The sequence below is a fragment of the Corvus hawaiiensis genome, chromosome 5 (genome assembly GCF_020740725.1).
Source record: "Corvus hawaiiensis isolate bCorHaw1 chromosome 5, bCorHaw1.pri.cur, whole genome shotgun sequence".
Taxonomy (NCBI): Eukaryota; Metazoa; Chordata; class Aves; order Passeriformes; family Corvidae; genus Corvus; species Corvus hawaiiensis.
In genome coordinates, this window is record NC_063217.1 from 24,275,035 (window position 1) to 24,299,751 (window position 24,717).

Sequence of the window (24,717 nt, forward strand, 5' to 3'; positions counted from 1 at the left end):
AGATTTGGATGGTTTCTCACTAAATGGAAGTTATATAGAAGGCCTCTAAGACCACTGCATCTCTTCATCCCACTCCTGCTGCACAGAGACGGTGCTCTTGGCCTTGGACGTTAATAAAATGCTGGATTCAATCAAGTGTGTTCTGGTGGGAGACTCTGCAGTTGGGAAAACATCTCTCTTGGTACGTTTCACCTCTGAGACTTTTCCAGATGACTACAGACCCACCGTGTATGAAAATACCGGAGTGGATGTCTTCATGGATGGTGTACAGATTAGCTTAGGTCTTTGGGACACATCTGGCAGTGATGCCTTTAAAGGCATTCGCCCCCTCTCCTACCAACAGGCAGATGTGGTATTAATGTGCTACTCGGTAGCAAACCACAATTCCTTTCTGAACCTGAGGAACAAATGGATCAGCGAGATCCGCAGCCATTTGCCCCGCATCCCCGTCTTGGTGGTGGCCACTCAGACTGACCAGCGTGACACGGGTCCCTACCGTTCCTCCTGCATCAGCCCGATAGACGGAAAGCGGCTCGCCCAGGACCTGCGAGCCAAAGGCTATTTGGAGTGCTCTGCCCTCAGCAACAGGGGGGTGCAGCAGGTGTTTGAATATGCTGTGCGGACAGCGGTCAATCAAGCCAAAAGGCAGAACAGGCGGAAGCTCTTCTCCTTTAATGAGTGCAAGATCTTTTGAGGACTGTCAGCAGTGGTTTTGCTTATGTTTGTTCATTCTGTTTTCTCACAAAGATACTGCAGCAGAGAGAATGGGAGGTGAATCAAAGGAGGGCTTCTGGCAGGACCACAGTGCAGGTGCCTCTTGTGAGACAGATGTGCTCTTTATCTGATCCTCTCCCCTCCAAAACACATGGGCGCTATCTTGAAAAATGAAAGGTGCATATCCTTATTCACAAGCCTGTGTTTGGACTTTGCTAGCCTGGACTGGAGCAGGCCTAGTCTGGAGATCTGCAGATAACAGCTGTACTGATTTTGTTTTTGTTTCTGTCAGTGTTCCTCAGTTGTTGATTTGTCTGCATCTGCATTTATTTAATGACAAACTTCTGCCTGAATCAACCCCCACCTCTGTCCATGTGGATTTTTTTTACTTAAGAACTTAGTATATAAAACCTAACCAATGTGTATTTTATTTAGACGACTCTTGTATATATTTTTGTAAAATCCCAAAAGTTTAGTTTAATATTTTGGAGGTTCTCCCTTTAGCTAACCACAGAAATGAATTGTGCTATCCATGTAATAAATGGCCTGCAGGCAAGCCTAGCACTTCTTAGACATGCGTCGGTCATTGTGTAACAGCCATCAGTATGTCCAGCATAGGAGTGATCAAAACTTAATGACTTTTGACAGCTGTCCTGCAGTTTTGTGAGATTTGTTACCTTAGTATGTTCCTCACCAACGTGGTCAAAGATGGGAAATTAATCTGATTCTTCCTAGACTTCAGTGGGTTGCATCCTCCGCAGGGCTTGCAGACAGGGTTGGTTTAGACATATGGTTGGGCTGGCAGGAATTAATCTGTGCTACCATCACCTCTGTTGTCCCTGCTGTAATTCTGGAGGCAAAAGATTTCAATCTCCAGAGATGGAAGGTATTTTTTCATGAGCACTTAAATTCTCACATATTTTTAGCCCACTTTTTTTTGAAGCAGTGGTTTTAGTGAAACCAGTCACCTACATTAGTAAAAGATTGTATACAGAACAAGGTTGCATGGGTGTCTTTAGAATAGCTAAATGACTTTTTTTTTTTTGAGTTTGCATGCTAAGTATAACTGCCTAGGTTGTATCCAAGTAAGACTGAAACAGGTTTTGCATCCTGGGGAGCCTGTCAAGTCTAAGAGTCAAATCCTGATGTATGTACTGGGGCCAAGTTACCCTCCTGCACAGAAAGGCAGGCTAAGGAGACGTGAACTTCAGGTGTGTAGGAGAACTCTGCTAGAAGATGTAGTGGGCTCAAGACACAATGCTGTACATTCTTTGTGAATTGCGGCGGTTCCCTCTTCCTTGGATTATCTGTCCCCTCTGTCCTGCACCCTCTCTCAGGTCTTGCAGATCTGTCTCATCCCAAGAGAATTTCTTAGTCCAGCAGGATTTCCTTTGTCCCTTTCCCTGTCCTTCAGCTAGCTCGTAAATAACCTTTGAGGGGCTTATAGCGTGGTGCCATAAAAGATGCCACATAGCACAGTAGGATTATCTCACCTGTGATGTAGTGAGCAAGTATTTACATTGTGGGCACCTTGAATACCAGTGGGGCATGGAACACCTGGTACTGTGATTGTTCCACCAGCTTCTAGACTGTTGAATATTTACCACTCATCGACCTGATTGTAAGGGAGGCTTCTGATCATAAAAATATCCTGGTCTCATATGAAGTTTTTATATCTTTAAATCTTTATTTATTTAAATCTAGCCTTAAATCTTTACAAACTTCTGTACCTGAGCACACAAGACAAGGACTTCTGTCATCATCCATCTTTCCTGAATTCTTCTCTTTCCTACTTCTCTTTCTGCTCAAGTGTTGATTTGTTCCTGAAACACTAAAACTGACATATTTGTAAAAGAATCTGAATGGCATTGTACTTGTGCAGAGTTACGCAAGTGGCCAGGTGTTTGCGGTCCTCGGTTAAAAATCTTTTGGCTTTTGGGAGAAATGCTTCTACATGTCAACTCTTGCAACGCCTCTTCTCTGGAAGTCTTGGGTTTTGTAACCCTATTTAAAAGTAGCTATTGTTACTGTTTGAACATTAAAGATTGCATGCAAATGTCATGTTATGAATTTTCCGATCTGTTACAACTGGAGACATTTTTGTTATGTTCCCCACTCCACTAATGGATTTAATACCTGGTTTCAACTATTTTTAAGCCATATTTTTTCCAGAATGCTCTATTCAATTGTCTTTTTTTTCCCTCAGTGGGTTAAAGTTTGTTTACAGCAGTTCATGCTGACATTTTTGTGTGCTGAAGAGCAGTAATCTCCAGATGAGAATGCTGTGTTGTGGTATTTGCCACAAAGTGCCACATTCAGGCACCAAAAGGCTCCACAGAATTGTTATCACAGACGAAGCCAGATAAAGATGTGCTCCAGAATCACACTGTAACTGAAAATCTCATCTCATCTGTCTTAGATTCCCGAAGCTTGTTACTGTATGTTACAAAATGAAGAAATCGATGTCTGCTGCAATTCAATGAAGCCAAGTGGATAGGCTTCCTTGAGATGCCTGAACTGACAATACAGGGCACACATGAAATTTAGGGATGGCTTGATATATTCTTGATTGTTCATTCTAGAGCCAGTGCAAGGTGTGAGGCCACTGAAAGCCAGCTGATTTTTAAAATCAATTTGGAAAGAGTATAAAGTAATGGGGATTTTGGTTTGGTGCTCTGTGAAAAAAGGGTTCAGATTTTCACAGTGTGGTTATTTTCAGACTCTCAACGCTAAAAGGCACTTTTCACTAGGAACAAACTGTGAAGCACAGATATTTTAGTGTCTGTAATTATGCAGTTTCCCCTGAGCTATAGAACTGATGTGCTCAAAAAGTGTGGCAACCCCAATACAGAGGTTGAAATCTAGACACACCAGAACTCAGATGAAGATTTGGCCAAATGGTATATTGGGGTTTGCAGCTTGCACAACTGCAGTCCTGTTGTCTGTAGTGGGAAAAATGAGGGACTGCCGAGGTCTCCTGTGAAACCCTTCCAGAGTGGTTTTCCTTGTATTTACTTGGGTAACAGGGTCCCTGGGTACTGTTTAAAGGTTAAAACCTGGCTCTGGTATTTAAAGTACATTAAAATGACACATGTGAAATTTCAACTTCTTTTGCTCTGAAAAACAGCAAAACTAAAAAGTGTACAGCCTTGTCTCAGTTGGGTCAAGCTTTCAGCTGAGGGAAGAGACCTTGTACAAATATTCTCCTTCTATCTTCTCAAACTGGTCCCTTCCAGTTTGTTATTCTGTTGCTAATCTTATTTTTGCTTGCTATTAAAATAGATGTTTTTTTAAAAGAAGGATTATTTTAAACACAGATTTCCCAGGCTTTTAAACTTACTTGATACGTAACATACAATATAAATACTTTCTACAAGTAAATAGAAAAAATATGTTTCAAATCATTACTCTTGCCCCTCTAATTTTTCAGATGGAAAATTATTCAAGCTTACTAGATATAATTGATATTGTTTTTCCTGATTTTTGCAATTAACAGTTCGCAATTTTTTGTGCAATTTTTGTGGGTACTCTGCGATTACTAAAGTCTGTGAACACAGACTAGCTGATGCTTGTGTTAATAAAGAAAATGTGTTTAAGGGACTCTATATATGGCACCATTATGAAGGAAGCCACCAGAGGGATCAGACATGAAGGAAAAGGAAATGTCAGCACTCTTGATATCTCAGCCTTTCCTGTGTTACTATGGCATTTGAGTGAATACAGCCATTAGAATAATTTCTAATAAATGGGGCAATCCATGTCTTTTTAGCACTTTTCTCATAATGCTTTGGTTGCACACAGCTCAGGTTACTATAAAAGAAATAAAAAGCTTCATTTCATAACATCAGAACACTTGTCTGCTCTTGCCTTTGTGAGCAAGTTAACTACCTTAATTAACTTAATTAAAAGTCAGATCAGCCTCTTCAACAAGCCAGATATGACCACACTGGGTTAGCCAAACTGCCTTGCTCTGAAACGACAGTAATGAATTTTTGTCTCTGGATGTTAGGAAACATATTTTATGTCTCAGAGATTTCCTTTACAATGGTAAGAGCAAAACATCCTGACTAGTTACCAGTGTGTACCTGTCCTAGATGACCTATATGCCCTTTACCTTGTGCTCTAAGCAGCCAGCTATTGAAAACAAAATTCAGAGAGAAAACAACTTTTGTGTGTATCTAGGTGTTTATATTATATAGCTGCTTACCAACAGCTGTGGTGGCCTTTCCACTGGCGTGGACCTCTCGCTCCATTGTGATGTGACACTGCAGCTGCTGTGTGTCAGCGGGGTCCGTGTCACTTGTGAGGCAGGAGAGCATCACCACGAAGCTGCCCTGTGTTTTCAGCAGGACAGAAGAGATGCTCCTCGGGACTCGTCTTACCTGCATCATAGGCAATTGCCTTGCTCTGCAAACAGACCTGGCCCTGCCTCAGTCAGACTTCTCTCACTTGCAGGTGGCCTTGCAGTAACACATTTATTTTATGTGCCATTTCTAAAGTCAGTGTCAGTGTCCAAGTCATTGCTGAGGCCTGGTTTCTGCAGCCACTGTTGGACTGGTAGCTGGGCTGGTAGTTTGGAGGGGGGAGGAGGGGAGATGTCTCAAAGCACTGCGCTAAACCCTATGGCACTTGCCTTCCTGAGTGTGGGTAGCTGGCCTCCAGCCTTGCATGAGCTGTGAGTCAGTTACTAGCGAACAAAATAATAGCTATTGCTGCCTTTCTGGTTATGAAGGGAATGAGCGACACATCTGTCTCAGGTCTTTCACAACCGCCCTACAAGGCTGGCAGGGGGGTTTCTGTCGTTGCTCCTCTCACCCTGGGTATGATTCATACAGGGGCGGAGCAGCAGGGCAGGGGCCTCTGTGTGGTGGTAGTTGTTTCTGTCTCTGGAAAAGAGGAAGGAAACGACAATTGGTGTCTTCACTTGGTGTGAGGTGCTCACTTGCCTGCGTCCGCAATGTTTCTGAGAAGTCTCCAGTGGGCACCGGCTCCCACAGGCACCCCAGCAGCTCTGGACTGTGCCTCAGAGGATGCAAGCTGATCTGGGACAACTCTTACGCCAAGACCTGGGCATCTTCCCTCGCCCCCTTGGCTGCCTTCCCAAAATGCTCCATTGCTGTTCAGGTACCACAGAAGGGTGAGACTTTCAAAAGAGACGGCTTTGCTTTGAAAACCAAGATCCCTTGCAAATGTCAGCTGCCCAGGATGTGGCTGTGTCTGCTAGCTGTCTGCTAGCCATAGACAGGGCAGTGGTGGCCAAAGCTGCACAGCCAGTCTCAGGGTGTGAAAGGAGAGACCCAAGGCTGATACTTCTCAACCTGGCAGATGAATTAAGTAGAAGCAGCTGGAGGGAGATGTGTCTTACATGCCAAACCTCTTGTAACACATAAGCACTGCTGCATTTTCTCTTTCTTAGAAAACTCAGGTTTTTTTTAATATATAAAATGCTTAGTGTCTTTCTGGCTATTACCTTATCACTTCCATTTATCTGTCACTGTGACGCCAGATCTGCTGCTTAAAGGCCAGTGTTGCAGTGTTCAACACAGCATATGTCTGAGGAAGCATTAAAGGTCACAGGATTCCACAAGAGCCTAATCTAGAACTTCTTATGAATCCTGGGCATCAAAATGTATACAGATATTTTAAATTATTATCTTGTATGTGGAATTAGTGCTGGTATCTAATCCATCATAGAATTATTGACCAACTAAACCAGAGCTGCAGCCTTGGCTCATAATTAGGGCTTTGGCTTAGACAATGAACTTTGCTGTTCAGTCCCACCCCATTTGGGCAGTGTTTGGCCAAAGCACGATCAGGTCAGTGGGGAGCTTGTAAATTTAACCAGGCTCTGGGCCAAGCCTGTGTAATCCTGCACAATTAACTTTTAGATACACAACTCCAAACTGACTGGTGGTGTGACTGACAAGTTTAGGATCAGTTTGACCCAAATGAGTTCACTTTGCCTGAGCCTGCTCCCTGTCGCTGTCTGGTGGATGGCAGGAGGATGACCTGCAAGCATGAAATGCTACTACACAGACGCACCGGCTGTCCCTGGCCCCACTTCTGCAGCTGGGTGACACCGGGCAAGCCACAGCTCCAGTGGTCCCCTGCATGAGATGGACACATGGCAGTGACCTTTTTTTAAAGTGCTTTCAGATTGTGGTGCTGGTGGGTACTTTTGCATTTGTCAGGCTTGTCAGATGTTCCTGCTGGCAGGTTTGACCTGCAGAGTTTGCTCTGAATGGGTTTGTAATGCATGTTACGGGACTAGGGCTTTCCAGCATTTCAGTTCACTGAAGCCACAGGGAGCAGGTAAGCATAAGGGACAGAAGGAGAAGGGACAAGATATAGCAAAGAAGTAATTGCTTTACTACTTTAACAGCTTGTAATTAACATAATGCCCTTTTTAATTTTACAGAACATCCGTATGGGATGAGCTAACATCTCATTCATCAGTGATATGTTTAGAAATCAAATTCTTCCTGAGAGAGTTGTGCTGAATGCTGGGAAGGTAAAGTAGAGAGAATGTCCCTCCACAGTTATTCCTATCCCTCTTTTTGGAGCATGCTCTTACATTCCCTGTAGTGACTGGACTCTGGGCTGGATTGATCTCAGTGTGTGCAACAGGAACATTCTTACAGCCCTTTGTGATGGTAAAGATTTTTTTTCTGTAGAAGGAGCAGTCAAGGGTACTCATATACAGTCTCAGGCTTACAATGCAGTACAAGACACAACTTAAGGAGATTAACTCAAGGAGAGGAGCATGTGACTCTGCTCCATGTCTTCCGCAACTTTCCACCTGGCTGCCAAGAAAACCGATGCACTGCCCTTGATTTGGAGCATTCTCAAGCTTTTGGCTCTCTATTGTGCAGAAATATATCGCTGTTATTTTTCCCTGAATATCCACAGACATTCAAAGAAAATGTGGCATCTTTACTGCAGATATTTCCCTCTTTCATAGCTGACACATGCTTTTGGCTCCCACTACAGATATGTCACAATGTAACTTTTAGTTTACCGATGAAAGAAATCCCATGAGTCTTGCCTAGCAAAAAATTGCAACTTCCCAACCACACCCCATGAAGAATAGCTACTTCTGGTGCAGTTGATCTTTGCGATAGGTGACAGCCAATGCTGGTGGAGTTAAGTCTTTGTGAAACTGCACAGAAGAGACTGGAGGAATATCACTGCATTGTATATTAAATATAGGAGTGAAATGACTTTGAGCTGAGAGCAGAAATAGCATATGTATAGCATTTGCTATACAAATAGCAAAAGAGAGAACGTTAGGAAAGATCCAAGCCAGAAGGGGTCGGTTAACTGAGTTAAAAGACTAAGCCCTGACTGGGATCTGGGACAAATCACTCAGGGATGCAATTGAACAATCCAGAATTAACAGGGCATTCACCAAGCATAGAATCTTAGATGTGTGCAAGGTAGTGCTCTGTATGGTGCCTATGACAGAAGAATCAAAACAATAGGAAAACTGAAAGCTGAGACAGGATGGCATGAAAAACCCCTGCCTTTAACTTCACAAAAGCAGTCTGCCGAGCTGCATGTACCATGACAAACATGAGAAGCTATGGGAATGCCAGGCACCATGAGTGAAATATAGGAGCAGCAGTGAACCATGTCATGTCATTGGAGTCTGCAAGCACTGAGAGAAGACCCCTGGCATGGGAAGAGGAGAAAGCAAAAGCCTGGGAGCTCAGAGATGCTTTTCACAAGAGCAGTGAACAAAGCTGCAGCAGGAGATGGGCTGAGTCAGCATGAATGTGAATGGAAATTACATTCATTTCTGTACAGTGCAGAGGTACGTAAGCAACTGTAGTGCTAAAGTAACCCCTGAAAAAATCCCTGGCCTGTGGAAGAAAGTGTTATGCCAGGGCCTCTGAGGACTTGCAGGTGCGTAAGAATATAGGAAAATAAAAGTCTTTGACTGGATATGGGGGTCCCAGAGCTGCTAGTGCTCTGTGAAAGTGATGCTGTGATTTTCTGGTGGGAAATATGGACAGCGAGACTCTGAAGCACGACCCTGTTCTGGTCTTGCCCTTGCAGACACAGGTTACGGAGAAATGAGCCACACTTTCTCTGAAGCCCAAAGAGAAGGAGGTGATAAATCAGCCATTTTGCTGGAAAGGTCTCCCAGAAGCAGCAGCCTGAGAAAGCCAAGCTACAACCAAAACAAAGTAGAGGAACTGTGTCAATATCCAAGGCGGCAGCATTGGGTCCACAAGGCCTTGTGGACATCCCAGGGGCTGTGGCAAGACCATGTCTGATGGCAAGGCTAACACTTACTGTTCCCTGTCTTGGCTGGGATGGTGGGGTGGGCTGAGAATGAGGGGTGTAGAATACAGGCCTTTGAGGGACATCTGTGGCCCATGTGGACAGAGGTGCCTGAGCTAAAGCCACTAGTCCCTGAAGCAGGAAGCTTGTGCCTCTATTGATATGGTACTAAGAGATGGGTTCACCTCAGTAGCAGGTCCCACTTTGACCTGGTTTTAACAGGGTACGATGGGCTTTGGGACTGGGCTGCACTCAGTGGAGTGTGGCTGGAGCACCAAAATTTTCAAGAGAAGCTTGCCAGGATAATACAGCAATCACAACAAGAGGTGAAAAAAAAAAATTGAAGTAAAATAATGACAAGTTCATTGTGTGCCTCCATTGTGTGCACACCTTTACATGACAGCAAGCAGCTGTGAGGAACTTTGCATCCCTGCAAGCATCTTATGATTTGGTGCTCCCATTGGGATGTGAGTGAAGGAGCCACAGCTGGATCAGGCAGTGACTGTGGTGGACTGAAGTCTGTTCATCCTTGTCCTCACAGGTATTGTGCAGGACAGAGGGAAAACGAGAGACAGAATCAGAGACCAGCAGGGTCAGACTCAAGTCTGCACAAATAGGTTTTCTGTCACTACTTCTTATTTACTGGCTGTGTAACTGAAGGGAACTGGAAACAGCGTCAAAACATCAGCTAGGTAGATAGGATTGTCACTTACGGAGAGCAGTGCAGGAACTCCGTTTTTCTCTGTGGATTGAGGACCAGGGCACGGGGCTCGTGCCAGACCTATTTGTACTCAGCTAAGAAGCAGGAGATGTGGAAAGTTGTCATGTGCCTCATCACACCAGCTGGAGGTGTAAAACATCCATTGCATTGGACAACGCAGTCATATTTCTGCTTCTCTGTGAGGAATGAAGCTTGGCCTAGGGAGCCAGCCTGTAATACCATGCTTCCCACTGACCATGCCAAATGCTTGGAGAACAAAACTCCCTTATGAACTTCCTCTGCATTCAACTACTGAAGGTTGTTTGGGACAAGACCTACCGGACTGAGGTGTCTCCTGCTTATGTGGTGACAACATTCTTGGGTTTGAACCCATTAGCAACATAATGTCAAAAGAGCAATATGCCTTTCTTCTTGCTCCCTGTCTGGCCAGTTAAGCACAGCAGGTTCCCATCTGTTTCAGTCCAGAGGCCTCCGCTGTTGATCTTCCAACATGTGCAGTACAACCCTTGCAAAAACATTTTGCCTTCGCAGGCTGAATGCATGTGTGAAACAGATCACTAAGAAGCAGGCCTGCATCTTGTGCCTCCAGTGTGCTCCAGGTCAGTGAGAAAGCTCCCTCTTGATGTAGCAAATATTGATCAAATTGCAAAACCAATTTAATCTGTCAGAGGTGCTGCTTGGACATAGCAAGGCTACTCCCTTAAGACAAATATAAACTCAGACACTTCTACAGTGCAAAGAGGGTTAGGGTCACAGAATGAAAAATATCATCAAGCTGAAGGATAGAGATGATGCAGTCTGCTTAAGCTGACACAAGATGGATTTTGTGATCCCTTCTCCACGCCCTTTGTAGGAAACTGCAAATACCGCTGGCAGTGTAATGAGAATTCACACACCTACCTGTGCTTCTGGGAGCTCAAGTCTGAGTCAATTCCTGGATGATCCAATAATGCACAGATTTAGCATCAATGGCCACAAAATTAAGCCCAGAGTAAATGGCACAAACAGGAATAATAATTTTTTCTTTCATTGAAGTGTCCAGCAGTTTGTTTAGCAAACTGTTTTTACTGGACTGAGTACTTTTACCTGCACTGAGTTTCAAATTCATGGACAGCTTGCACTTATTGCAAGGAATAATTTAGAGTTTTGAGGTGTATATGGTGTACTTAAGGGGAACTTAGTTCAAACATATGTAAAATAAGCTTACTGGGATTGTCTGCACACCTGCAGATGGGAACATCTGAAGAGCAATTAGGTTCATAGCTGTGCCAAGACCACTTTATCAAAAAGTAGTGAAGAACAATAACAGCAGCAGTGGTGAAGGCTCTAACAATGAGAGGAATGTAAGGATGTGGTTTGCTCTCAAGAAGGTCTTCAAAGAAGGTAGGAGGGGGAAGGAGAGGAGAAAGGTGGGCTGCTGTAAGCAGAATGGTAGGAGCTAAAGTGTAGCGAAAGGAAATAGCTGAGGCTGTAAGAAGTGAAAAAAGTTACTGAGAACTGAAGAAAGCAGAGAAGAAACCATGTGGCTGAAGGGATCTTTTCCTCAGCCCTGCAGTCCTGTTTCAAAAGGTGTTCATGGTGTGGCTTGCAGCGCAAGAAGGTATTTGAGCAATTTATTATGATGTTCCTGCTAGGAGAAGACCAATGTGATATCCCAACTAGGAAAACATTGAAAAAAAGGGGCAACATAAGGAACAACCTGCATTTGCTGGTCAATTTGAAGGACTCTTCAGTGAGGTCAGTCTGCCACGCAGGAGAGTGCAGAAGGACATCTAAGGCCACCCCCAACCCAGCACTCCCAGGCAGAGTTAAAGGCAAAGTTTAATATGCTCCCTTAAAAAAGCAAATTTGCTTTTTACCTGCACTGCAGCAGGCTGAGACACTCATGCATGGCCCTATGCTGACCTCCCTACCTGCTCCTCTCCCAAACCTTGTCTAGGGCTCAGGGCATGTGGCCTTGGCTCAGGGGACTGTGGTACAGGGGATGGGGAAGCTGCCCCTTGCCCTGTGCAGCTCTGCCCGGGGCCAGGAGCTTGCACCTGTGCCCACAAGAAGAAGACTGAGCTCAGGAGCGTGTGGGGTGGCTGTTTCGGTGGTGCTGGGTCAGGAGGGCTGTAGAGAGAGGACAGAAGAACATCTGTGAATGCCCTGGGATGTGGGGAGGCGCCAGAGCTATGACAGCCAGTGACACCAAGTGGCAGCAGCCACAGCACAGTTGTGTTTGTGGCCGTGAAATTGCTGATATTTTCCTTGGTGCTTTGGAGCCTGCGTATTTAATACAAACATTATGGAACTGATAGGGAAGCCCAAGGCTTAGTGGCCTTGGGTTGCTAAAGGAAAAGTCTCCAAGATACAACCTCACCCAAAGCAAGTTTTACTTGCTTACATCTTACTTAGAAGCTTTTCACTCTGCTGGGACTGGAGCTACGGGTTTGCTGCCTGGGTTTGCTGAGGAGCAGCCTGCCAAGCATGCAACCATCTCATTTGTTGAGTGATCAGACTAAAAATCACCTTGTGCCTAACATAAAGTGACACAGAAAGCAAGCCTTCAGAGCATGTGCTGTAGGACTGGCACTCTCCTATGAAGTCCTGCAGATGTTAAAGTGACCAAGTGGCTTGTGGTGGCACAGGGTCCCCTTGGAATATGAGCTCTACATACCAATGGGTTTTTGCAGGGTTTGCTTTTGGCACAACATTACTCTGAGCATAGCTTAGAGCAGAGCTGCTGGCCCAACAGGTGGTGTTTCAGCATGTTTCAGATCCATGTGCCCAACTGTGTAGCACTGCAGAAGTATTGTCAGGAAAGAAGCATTTGCAGAATTGAAGAAACGTAAGATTAGCAATCAGCAGCTGTAGGCAACGTGGTCATGGGCTGTGTTCTATCCTCGGCTTGCAGAAGTGGTCTCATGGGCTCTATCAACACCAGCCGTTTGCAGATGTGCAGCAGCGTGGGCAGGAGTCTGCTTCTGCCTCCCACCCACTCCTCCAAAAAGCAAACCCAGAGGAGTAGCAGAGATAAATAGGTACTTCTGACATACGATTCCTTTGGTCTGTTCCAGACATTGGTAAGGTGAACCATGCCCCAGAAAAGCATGCTGCTCAGCTGTAAAAAGAGTCTAAACAACTTGCTCAGCCATCGGTGTCCATACTGTGATATCTGAAGGTGGGGAGATTCATTCCACCCTTGTCTACAGACACTGTGCACAGACCACAGCACAGCTTCTGGGACCCTCCCTGCCTTTTCTGACATGGGTCTGGTGAGTCCTGACACAGCTACTGCTGCTGTGGTGCCTCTGTGTTGCAGCAGAATGAGTGAAGCTGTGTTTCCCAGGGATAAGTGTCTCAGAGGTGGATGAGTCCAACTCAGATCATAGCTTTTCACATTTCCATTATATTTTAAAGATCTGAGTATCTCTGAGGTCTTTTTGTTGCTCTGTTGAATTTAATTGAAATTTGCCAACGCATGAACAGGTTATTGGAGAGAAAACAAGCAGAAAGCAATTACATCAGCCTTGTTTTCCTATGAATTGAGGTGAGTAGAGTGATCACCTTATTTTTGTGCTTAGTCTGATCCCTAGGGAAAAATCTTTTCAAACACATTATTCTGCAACATAATACATGATTGAGACACTGCTATTGAAACTGTGAGCAGACATATAACAGATTTCTGCTTGCATTTACACCTTATTTTATGTTACAATGCCATCAAGAGGAATGGAGGCACTCGTCAGTTACTGTTTGTCTTTCTGAAGTTAATTGCACTTTAAAGGGTTTTTTTTCCCCACCAGAGGCAGAACTATAACCTGCCAGGAATGACTTTGTGAAAGAAAGCAGCATAAAGGTATGATCATCTGTGTTTGATGTAGGATCAAATAAAACTTGTCCTAGGTTACAAAGTAAGATGTAACCAATAGTATGTATTCTATGATCATCTTCACAAGCTGTTAAAGCAGGTGGGGCAGTGTTTGTTATCTCCCACCATGACTCATCCCTGATAACTCCCTGCAGGGGGGCTGTCTCTGTTTAATGGGCAATCAAGGCCCCACTGCAGGATTCATAGAATTGCATCAGCCCACTGTGGGATGCTGTGCCCAGGGGGAGCAGCCAAGCATTCCCACCTGGATATAATCCGGGGTTTGGAACAGCCAAAGTAGCCCTTACCTGCTGCATTCCTAGAGGGCAAGAACCACCACTGGACCTTCAAGTGAAGACCAGAGCCTTCTACAGGATCACTGCTTCAACAGGACCACTTCATCTGCACTGCTACCACCACCTTGACTAATGGGGTGTCAGCTTTTATCCTGATTCTGTCAGTGTTCTTGAACTATTGCATTTATTTTAATTTTCCTATTAAATTATAATTCTGATTTGCGATCTCCCATTGGTTTGTTTTCAACCTAGTACAAAACTCAGAGGAATTAGAGACAAAGATATGTATGTGGGCCTTTGGAGTATAAATCTTTGGAGTTCAACTTCTGCATCAAGGTCACAACAGGGATATTCTGCCCTGTAGATTTGGGGCATTTAATCTCACAGCAGCCACTTCAGAGCTTTCCTGTCACACGGGGTATAAAGCTAGTTGTGATGACTTGATGTCAGATTTAGGATTTAGTGAGACAGGGATGGGGTGTGAGAGATGTGCAGTGTGAAGGCACAGCCTGATGCTAATGCAATGAGTAGAGCCCTCCCTATTTAGCTATTCTCCCTCATAAAATGGTCCCTGTTAACTTTGCAGCTGGAATTACACCCAGAGAGAAACCCAGAGTTCATTTTAGCACTGAATTAACAGTGACATTTGTCTGCTCTTGGATTTTTAGCCATGATGTTTTTCTGCCAAAGCAGATGTGTTATAAGTCTAACCATTTAAATGAAGAATTGTTCATCAATTACTCATTAAGGTTAAGACTTTAAAATCTTTCACTACATGGTGCGGAGTGTTTGGGCAATCACCCTTGAGTATGTCCTTCTCTCTCAAAGGGAATGGAAATTATTAAACTCGGCACAGGTTTAGTGAGCTGCAGCATGGAAAGAGAGAGGCTCTGACACATCTACTCTGCAAACAACCGCATGAGACTGCAGTTTCACTTTTTGATGTGGTCTCATTACAGAAGAGTGTCCCAGCTGAAATATCAAAATGAAATACTATTCCTTTTACCTGGCTAAGCACTTGGTAATTTTACTTGAAGTTCTGAGGGAGGACAGCTGAAGCTGCTGCAGTGGGCATGATACCCACAGTTCAAGCAGTACTTTAGTCCATAGTACCTTCACGGAGGAGCTGAGGTCTTGCACCTGGTGTCCTTATCCCCTTCGTGGTGGAGAAAGAGAGGACAAGACCTAGATTTAGGAAGGACTAGGTCTTGTCCTCTGTGGTCCACACACATAAGAAACTGCAGTGAAATAGGGAGGCCTCTGCAGTCTGTGTACCAGATAATGTTTGCTATATAAAATCTTTGGCGAGATTAGGGTGTGCTTCTATGCTTTTATCAGAAGGCTGTAATGAGAGAAGAAGGGGCAGCTCTCAGATGCAGAGTCCCTCTTTTGATAGCAGAGGAACTTCCCTTTCCCTTACTGTGTGCATCTGTAAACCATTATGCTGAGCTGCTGCTAGGATGTGAGAATGGTTTTTATTATAAGTATGCCTAGTATGCACTTATAAATTATATTAATTTTGGCATCTTTCTTATCTATACTAAAAGTTACTAACAGCAGTCACAGGACTCTGGCTGCTGAATAGCTTCCCTGTTCTGTGGTCTCCAGCATATCCTCATACTGCAAATTGTATTCTCCACTTTAACATTCACTAGTCCTTACATTAACCTTCTCCTGGAGTATTTCCTGGATGATAATTTCAGAACAAAAAGTATTTCACTGAAAAATTTTTTGTTGCCATTCTCAGCATTTGTCACCCCTCCTTCACAGATAAATACCATTGGGAAGGTGGTGAGATGTCACTGGGTTCAAGGTGATGAAAAATCATCTGTTTGACATAAATTAAAGTGACCTGGAAGTTTCTGACTTAGCCTGATCTATTGCAAGTGTACATCTCCAAGTCTGAAGATAAGACTCTTGGCTCAAGAGCCAAGACTGTGTAATCTTACTCCTCGTTTGAATTTTAAGTGCTGGTTCTTACCTAGGATGAGAAGAAACACCATCATATAAATGGATATCATATAAATGGATAGCTCTGTGAAAGTCTGAGTTCTGCACTAAAAAATAGTTGGCTACTGGGTCCTTTTATCTCCCACTTAACAGGAGATAATAGATCCTATTCAGTGGGAGCCTGACCATTTAAAAAGGAGTTAAGGTATTTTTTATTCTATACCACAGAACAGAGATAAGGTACCCCAAAATAGAGACAGGTAATTCGATTAAAGGATGTGTGAAAGTTTTATCTTTGCCAGGGAGCTAACTGCCTCAAAGGACTCAATCTCCACTGGATTAGACCACTAGTAAAACAAAGTTTACTTTGGAGTAAGCTGCTTGGTTACAAACCTCTGGGTAAATGCTCTTGCTCTTTGATGAAGTGTGAAATCATTTACACCTTTTTGCCATATATTTTGCTGAGTAGGAGTGTGTATGCATGGGTAGTTACCATGGAATAAATGACATGCTGTAAAGTCACACTGTCAATTAAATTTATTTACATGCCCATGCTTTTAGCCAGAGAAACACCCTGTTTCTGGATGGTGGGTGAGGAGAGGTGTGAGGAAGATGCCTTGTCAAAACAAAGCTGCTTCTGTGCACACGTACTAGGAAAATCAAGTGGTTTTGAAACATTATGGTCACAAATCGTGTGCCTGCAGGCTTCCCCATGGACTTGGCTGTCTCAGTCTGCCTCAAAGGCAGCACGTGGGGTCAGCCAAGGAGAACGGGAAAGGGAAGAGACTGCTGGCAGAAATGGGAGATCAGGTGTTCAAGGTGATATCTTCAATTCAGGTGCCAACACCCCAATTAAAATTGATAGACACCCGGATCCCTTCTTCAGGGTTTGTAAACACAAAAAGAACAATAAAAAATATTATTGCTGGCTTCTGCAGGACAAGGTGGGGAAATCTTGTGAAAAAAGAAAAAATCTGGGCTCACATCAGTGCTTACAGTATGGTTAAAGGTGTAGTGGTAGGCATGCTCCTGAATCTTTGGGCCAGGAAAGATTCTTTCTTTGTTTTCTGCACTCACACTGGGCTTGGCTGTGCTCTGCCTGTGGGAGTATTACCATGTGTTGCAACACTAGATTTTTCAGCTTAATTTTGCTGCTTAGTTTTCCTCCAGCAGTCTTCAGAAATCTTAATTTTTCCTGACTCCCTGATTGAAACGAGACAGGTAGTGACACTTCTGCTCAGGTTAGTATGAGCAAGCCCAGCAATGGGGATGTGCTCAAGGGGCTGAGGAAGGCTGGGAAGCTTTTCCTGGTTAATGAGAGCTGCTGGCAGCACCCGATGCACCACCGCCCTAGCCCAGCTTTTGCAGCCACTGTCACAGAAAACTAAGTAAATGAATTGTGGGTTTGGGTTTTTTTAAGCTACCTTCTTTGGGTGACATTAAATACAGGGGTTAGTGGTGAGTGTTAAAATACTCTCCTGGTTCTGGAGCTTTTTCACAGGGGCTCAGATAAGGTGGGTGAGTTTCTTGTGTTCGGTGCCGATTGGTGAATAAACTCAAGTATACTATGTGGCTTAACCACAGGGACCTGTTTTCTTTCTCTGCCGGAAACACCTGCCAAAAAGGCTGTGTTCACTTGGGCTGTACAAAGAAAAGCCCCAAATGAAACTTCCAGCCTTATAGCAACAGGTCAGGAGGTGATACTCAGTACACTGGTTTAAGGTCAAAGCATCTCACTGTGCCAGCTGGATATGAAAAAATTATGGCTGTTAATTAAAACAGAATATCAATATAAAGGAGCTATTGATGCTTTCCTTTGCATAATTACCAAAGAAATACCCTTTACTCTTACTGAATTGGCTAAATTACAAAAGAATACCGTTGCACTCAGAAAGAGTGCATATTTATTATCTCTCATATTTAGAGAAACTAAATATGTGTGGAGAGTCTCCCTTACATGAGGAGAGTGATTTATGCTAACAGAAACAGAACCTGAGGGTAACTGGGGACCTGGGTGGGGTTTTCTTAACCACAGGAAGTAAGAGCTCCCTGGTCCCTCACCCAAAAAGCCACCTATTGGCCTGTGGGGTTGAGTCCCCTGGAGACAGGCGATACAATTGCCATAGTAACTTCTAAGGATCAGTTGACTGAAAGTGTACAAAAGGCTGCTGGTCCCCCAGTAGTGCATCAACACATTCTGGAACCTGATCAAGGCTCCCCGATGACCGTACTGGTGGATCCAGAATCGCATTCATGAATATGAGCGAGATGACTGAGACTCAGCATCACAGTGTGCTAATTCTGCAACAGCTTGTAGTAAAGCTGTAGAAGGGGAGCTACCAAATGTATGCCAGGGAATTAACAGATTGTTGTCTACTGTCACAGCTCTGTTTCTGCAGAGTGAGCTTCCTCTAAGTAAAGATCCTCTTGGAAACTAGCTGGAGGACTGAGGAGTGCAGTATGATGCTGGCTGTTTTCTGAATACCTAGTTGTCACCTAGGTAGCTCCTGAACATGCTGATGTGAAGCACTACACAGGATGCCATTACTTCAAACACCCTTATGTATGAAAGGTGACACTCAACCTTGTTATGATTGTGCTTCTCAGATACTAGTCATTTAATCAGTGTTAAAAGTCTAGCAAATGCATCAATTACAGAGTGAGGGTTTTTTGTGTTAGCTAGCTCTTTATGTCCTCTGCCACTTTTGAACTGAGAAGGGCCAACTTTCATATGTTAGCCATGCTTCAATTAAAGGCTACTTTTGATCAGTATCCAGGTTTGATACATCCTTTCAAGAGGGATTAGTGAAGGATCCTAACAATTGTCAAGGGGAAGGCTTCTGTAGGTAAGGAGACTGAGACTGCAGCAGCAACAGGTGAGGTTGGATGCAGCTGCTATGGAGCTGCAATTTGGACAACAGAGTAACTTCACTGCTGGTGTCACATTATCACCAGCTGTCAGTTAGCTTTACTTCTCATCACACTAGACAGTAAAAAGAGTGCAGGCTTGTAGCAAGTTACATTGTCACCACTGCAATGAATGGCCTTTGACCAGGGGGTAAAAAAAAAAACCAACCTAGAGAAGTTCTTGAAAGAAAACACCATTTAATGTAAGATTACACAAGGTCAAAATTCAATCAGAACAAACATGCTGAATACCATATGCACTGCCCCATAAGTCCCAGTTTTAGAACCATGACACTTCATTCTCAATACCACCACAGGTGTGAAGTCACCCTCCACTTATTCCTCCCCTTCTCTCTAACTTTACAGAGCACTGAAAATTTAGTCTGTGAAAAGCATAAAATTTGTGAATTGCAGAAGATACCCCCTACTATGAAAGTGCAACAGATAGACAGAAGTATGTCTTTTTCAGAATCTTCACCACCACCTTGCCATTCTATTAATCACTTTGTGGGGATGCCCATGAGATACTGCTGTTATGGTTCCCCAGCCAGAAGGAATGCACGCCATACTGGTTTGGAGGAAGTCCAGCAACCCTAAGACCACGGCGGAAGACAGCGAGGAACTCCCTCTTTGTCACAGCCAGACTATTTGAGTGCACAAAGAGAGGGCCCTCTCCCTGTGGCCGTGCTGCCACATAGATACGGAGAGCTTCAACGGGACATAACCACATCTCTTTACATAATCTTAGTTGGACCAAATACCTCTGCTGGCCCATTTGAGATGTATGCAGAAAAAGGTTTGCACTCCCTTCCATCAGCTGGAGGTCACTCAAGTACAGGAGCTCTGGCTGTGCTATGTTTTGCTGATTTGCCACCATCTCTTCTATATGGAGTACACCAAAAAAAGCTACAGTAAAAATGGCACGGAACAACATACACTCATAAGGAGAGCTACACACAGACTCCAGAGTTCCCAGGAGAAATCTTAACACTTCAACTGTTACAGGAGAGTATTCATCATTTGAACAGCGAGTCCTGCGTTTCAACCTTGACATCATGGAACAGATAACAGGATCTGGAAGAGGATCAGGATGATCTACCATTCTGGAGATGAAAGACAGTCCTTTCATGTACATTATTATTTTTGTGGGAGGCACATTCTGGGACTCCATGGCAACCAGAAACTCTCTCAGTTGTTCGACTGGAATTGGCCAGACTGCAGACAGAGCCATGCCTTCTCTAAAAGAAAGAAAGTTTTTCAGGCCTTCATGGTAGACTTGCCATAAGTGGTTGTCTCCCGAATCCTCCAGTAACAGCAGAGCCTTCAGGGGCCAAGGGCCAAAGGAATGCTTATCAGGAACCTGGCTGAGCTTATCTGCTGAAAGAAAACCATGTTAACAATGGCAAACAGAAGCAGATAGAAGTTCCCTCCCTTTCAACATGCTTCAGCCTTTACTTGAACTTTTCTGAAAAAAGCCTGCCCCATGCATTCTTATGACTCTCATGAGCAGTTTCCAGAGCCAGAGAACAGAAGGATTACATTCTCAAAACCCATAAACCCCCACCCATTTGTCTCTTTATAGGAACATCTCAAGCCTGGTGACAGATCTGACACCCTGTTGCAAGGTTTCTGTGACCTCAGACCTCCATCAGTGGGCGCAAGTGGCTGGGAGTGACAAAGCCACCGCAAGGTAACAATATATTCAGGAGTGCACAGAGGTCTCAGAAGTCTTCCAACAGTGTGGTCAGACCCCATGGAAGAACCTGGTAGGACTCTACCCACCTCCTCCACCACTCAGCCGCCCCCCGGCCCTCCCTGCCCTGCCAAGGGCACACTCACCAGCTCCTTCCCCACCGCCAGCCTCCAGTCTACTGGGACCCCGTGACGTGGTGCAGCCATCTGGACCACACGGCAGCCACCCCATACCGGGCTCCTGCCGCAGCAGTGCCAGCAGTGCCCAGAAGGGTGAAGGGGAAGCAAGCAGATCGATCCTTCTTCTCTGCATCATGAACAAAACAGCAGCCACGCAGTGAGAAGCACAAAACAGCAACTCCTCAGTGGTGCCACTGTGCTGCCCTTTTATACCTTGGCCCTTTTATCCAAATTGGAACGCCCCCTTTATGTGCCCTTCTGCGACTCACCCCAAGCCTGTGCCTGAGGGTCCATGCAGGGGTCCTCCTATCCTGCTTCCTCCACTCTCTGCCCACAGGTGTGCGGGGGAGTTACCTGGAAGATGGGGCGTCCAATAGCTGGACACTGCCTAAGTGGCCTGTTATCGCCTCCACTGTGCTGCAGCTGAGGGCTAAGGAAGGAGTAGAGGGTGTGTCTGCAGAGGGTCTGTTTGTCCTTGGCCCTGTTCTTCTCCCCTGCCAAAAACCTGTGCCATTTTGTTACTAAAATGAGAGAGCTGGCAGCAGGGGAAGGTACAAACACATTACAGGTCTCTATGATGGCCAGGAGTAATAGTCAAATCCTGAGGGAGCGGGAGCTCCCCGGAAAGGCGGTTGCTGGGGTCCCTGTACAGCTGTCTTCAGAGGGAGACCAAAAGCTCAAGCTGTCGGCTGAGGAGCCTGCTAGCTTTGCTTTTTCTTAGGATTTTTCAGGGATAGCTACTGTGGAAAGACAGCTGTCTCGTTAAACTGTGCAGAAGCATCTCAGTGCATTGCCTGTACTTCTCAGCGAAGGAGGGCTGATGAGTAAATCAGAACGGAGCCAGCTGCCCTGAGCTGTTCTCTACCAAAGCTTGAAACCAAGTCTTGCTGAGTCCAGGAGAACAACTGGGAGGTAACACAAGTACTTATCTCTCCTCTTTCCTTATCTCTAAATCCAGTCACATTCCAGACTCTGGCGGAAGACGTAATAAACGACTGGACGTTTCACACCTTCCAGTTCTCAGGCCACTCCCGGCTTCGCACCCTCTTCTCGCATCGCCCAGGGCAGCGCTCCGGACCTCCGGGGCTGTTCTCAGAGGAGGGCGCTGCGGGCGGCCCCGGGCCTTGAAAGGGCCCGTAGGGCTCAGCTCTGGCAGTCCTCGTTCGGGGCGGCCGCTGCTCGTCCTCCTGCCATGGCCTGCGCTGCCCGCGCTCCGGCCGCGCCTGCCGCCGCGCTCTTCTGGGAGATGCTGGCGCTGCTGGCCCGGGAGCCGGGTATGGAGTGGCTGGAGCTGAGCCTTGCTGGGCAGGTAGTCACCTCCCCGCCTCGCAGACGGGAAGCACCGCGGAGCGGCGGGGGCGGAGCGGCGGGGGCCGGTAGGTGCGGGCCGGGGCCGGGCCGCTGCCGAGGGGCACCGCATCGCCGGCGGCCGTGCCTGTTACCGGGCAGGGAAGGATGTCTCAGGGGAGTTTTCCCTCCTGGGCTGGGAAATAATGTTACCTACTGGCGGGAGTGTGCTGTGTGAGCTTTGTTGTTGTAATTTCTGTGAGCCGTCTCTTGGTTTAAAAACTGATTTTTATTTGTCTTCTCTATTACTACTCTGCAACCACGGAGTGTTACCACATCCAGTGCCTGATATCTTGCTTGCTTCTCATTTGAAAAATATCTCCGATGCAGCTGTGTGTGAGTTGTCTATCAGATAAACTCACAGCATTGTCTGGAGGTGTAATGCGCTCAGGAGTACTGTCTTTATTGCTGCTTAAGTAGTGTGCTTGTGCCTCTTGTCACCATATGCTAATGTGGATCTTCTCTTGTAGCAAGCGAGATCAGTTGTCATCAAAAGCATTTATTGGGACCCTGTCCTCTGAAGACTTTGTCGTTGCTGGAGCACTCAGGGGATAATAGGCTTTGGCAGGACTACCTCGAAGGACTGAAGAAATTCCTCGTCTTTAGGGAAAGCATGGGAATGCCTGCAGCCTGGCCAATTCCAACGGAGCAAATTAGAGGATTTTTGGCTGTGGAATCTAATTATTCCTCTTCGAAGACACTCATATACATGGCAGCACTCTCTTATTTATCAAAATTGACCGGTAACTCTGATCCTCTGGAAGATCCTATAACCTGTTGCATGGTGACAGGGTTGAAACGTCGAGCGGGTATCCTGAGGGATAAATACTTGCCTGTAACAATTGAGATGTTGCGATCTCTCTTAGGAGCTCTGGAGTCTGTGTGCATAACTCATTATGAATGCTTACTGTTTCGTGCTTTATTTACTGTAGCTTTTTTTGGAGCACTTCGAATAGGAGAGATGGTGGCAAAGCACCGTAATGTACTGCAGCCTGAGCTGTTGTACCTGAGTGATCTCCAGCTGATGGAGAGGAAAGTGTTGCTTTTTCTGCCTTATTCTCATGTGGATCAGGAGAGACATGTCATCAGCCTGGCGCTGTCTGGAGAGCCATGGGTGTGCCCTGTTTTGGCCCTCCGGAGCTATTTGACAGCTCGTTCACAGCTGGAAGGGCCACTCTTTGTGCACTCCAGCTTTAGGACTGTAACGAAGAGGGAGTTCCTGGCCGTTCTCCGATGTGCCCTGCGCCTGCTGGGGCTGTGTCCGGAGCAGTACGGCGTGCATTCCTTCTGGCTGGGGACTGCTGTCACTGCTGCGCGCTGCGGGTATCCCGGGGAAGATGTCACTCGCCTGGCAAGATGGCCCTGTATGACCCCAGGAAGATTCTAACCATGGAGACCAACAGGAAGATAGAAGCTTATCTTCTAAATCGTCTCCTTTATGTAGAGTCAGCTTTTAGTTGTATAGTTTCTAGCCTTTGACAGGACTTTAATATTAACACCTGAAATTAATTTTGTACCTCACAGTTGCGTGATCCTAAGTTCACTCAGAACTTGCTTGTTCTGTCTGTATTTTAAGGTGGGGGAGAGTGTCAAACCTTTGTGCATAGACTGCATTTTTATCTTGTATGGTATGAGATAATAAAGTACTGCCTTTTAAAAAACAGTTTCTGCCTACTAGTACTATTGTTGCTCTTTACTCAGAGGAAATCATAATCTTGGCTTTGAGAGCAAAGAATGTCAAGCAGACTCTGAAGTTTTGAAGAAAAACTTCTGAGCTTTTAAGGTAATAGTTGTAAAGAAGAAATAGTTAAATGGTGTTATCTTTTGGCATAGCTGTACATTTTTAACACTAACATGACACTTAGGTCAAAGGAAAGCTACATTATTAGCCAAATAACAGACACCAAAAGATGATCTTTTTAAAATGTTGATCATCATAAGATGTTCAAAATGATACCTTTTACTGTTTAAATGGATGACAGCAACTTCTAATCAAACTCTGCCTCTGAAAAGATTTCATTTAATCCTCTAGACTCAATTCCCTCTGAGCATAATTAGCTTAATCAGTATTTTAAATAACAAAAATAGCACATGGTTCACCTAACAGTTAATGATTTCCTTAGGATGTGATACTTACTGTCTTTAATTTGACCTTCTTTTTTCCTGAATTTAAAGTTACTTTTTAAAATTGAATTTTCAGCCATAACCATAAAGTACAATGGCTTGAGTATTTCTAATTTTGGTGTTAATAGCATTTGTAACACTTTGATAGCCTGTGGTGGAATATATTTTTCACCGTATGGCTGGACTGGGACAGGAGTTGGTGAGTCAGTCAGTCCTCTCTCTGAAGACTGTGGTGAGCAAGCCTTTTTTGATCACCCTTATTACTACCGCTGCTTCAAACCTGGACTATGATTATCACTCAGGCTGGTTTTGTGTCTTGCTCTGCCCTATACCCTTTTCTAACAAAATTCTGGGCAACAGAAAGATGGGACCTAGATGAAATTTAATGCTAGCTTGACCTCCATGTGGATAATTAGCCATGATGTCTGAGACTTCTTGTTTTAGTTGAAATACACCCTGTCCATGCAGGGCAGCACCTATCTACTACTGACTACTGTGCATGGTGTAGAGTTCACTGTGGGAGTTAACTACAGTGCAGCAACACTTCTGTGGTTATGCTGATATCAGAGATATCAGCTAAAAGGTCAGCTAAAATCTATCTTTTTCATTACTTCGCTTTGTTCACTTGAATTGCTTGCTTGTACAGT

At 45.0% G+C, this 24,717-nt stretch overlaps 3 protein-coding genes across 3 annotated transcripts; 2 read left to right on the forward strand and 1 right to left on the reverse strand.

The window, feature by feature from the left end:
* The first annotated feature begins 67 nt into the window (after positions 1-67).
* On the forward strand, positions 68-4,558 carry RHOH (ras homolog family member H). Its single transcript, XM_048303143.1, has one exon. The coding sequence runs from the start codon at positions 119-121 to the stop codon at positions 692-694; it is 576 nt and encodes a 191-aa protein (XP_048159100.1). The 5' UTR covers positions 68-118; the 3' UTR covers positions 695-4,558.
* Positions 4,559-18,650: 14,092 nt separating this feature from the next.
* On the reverse strand, positions 18,651-20,751 carry LOC125326841. The gene is made up of 2 exons (XM_048305390.1): positions 20,567-20,751; positions 18,651-20,101 (listed from the first exon to the last, which is right to left on the reverse strand). Exons 1-2 carry the CDS (start codon positions 20,733-20,735, stop codon positions 19,224-19,226), a joined length of 1,047 nt encoding a protein of 348 aa, XP_048161347.1. The 5' UTR covers positions 20,736-20,751; the 3' UTR covers positions 18,651-19,223.
* An 839-nt stretch (positions 20,752-21,590) lies between these two features.
* LOC125326840 lies at positions 21,591-23,605 on the forward strand. Its single transcript, XM_048305389.1, has 2 exons — positions 21,591-21,975; positions 22,417-23,605. The coding sequence occupies exons 1-2, from the start codon at positions 21,792-21,794 to the stop codon at positions 23,331-23,333; spliced, it is 1,101 nt and encodes a 366-aa protein (XP_048161346.1). The 5' UTR covers positions 21,591-21,791; the 3' UTR covers positions 23,334-23,605.
* The last annotated feature ends 1,112 nt before the right edge of the window (positions 23,606-24,717 follow it).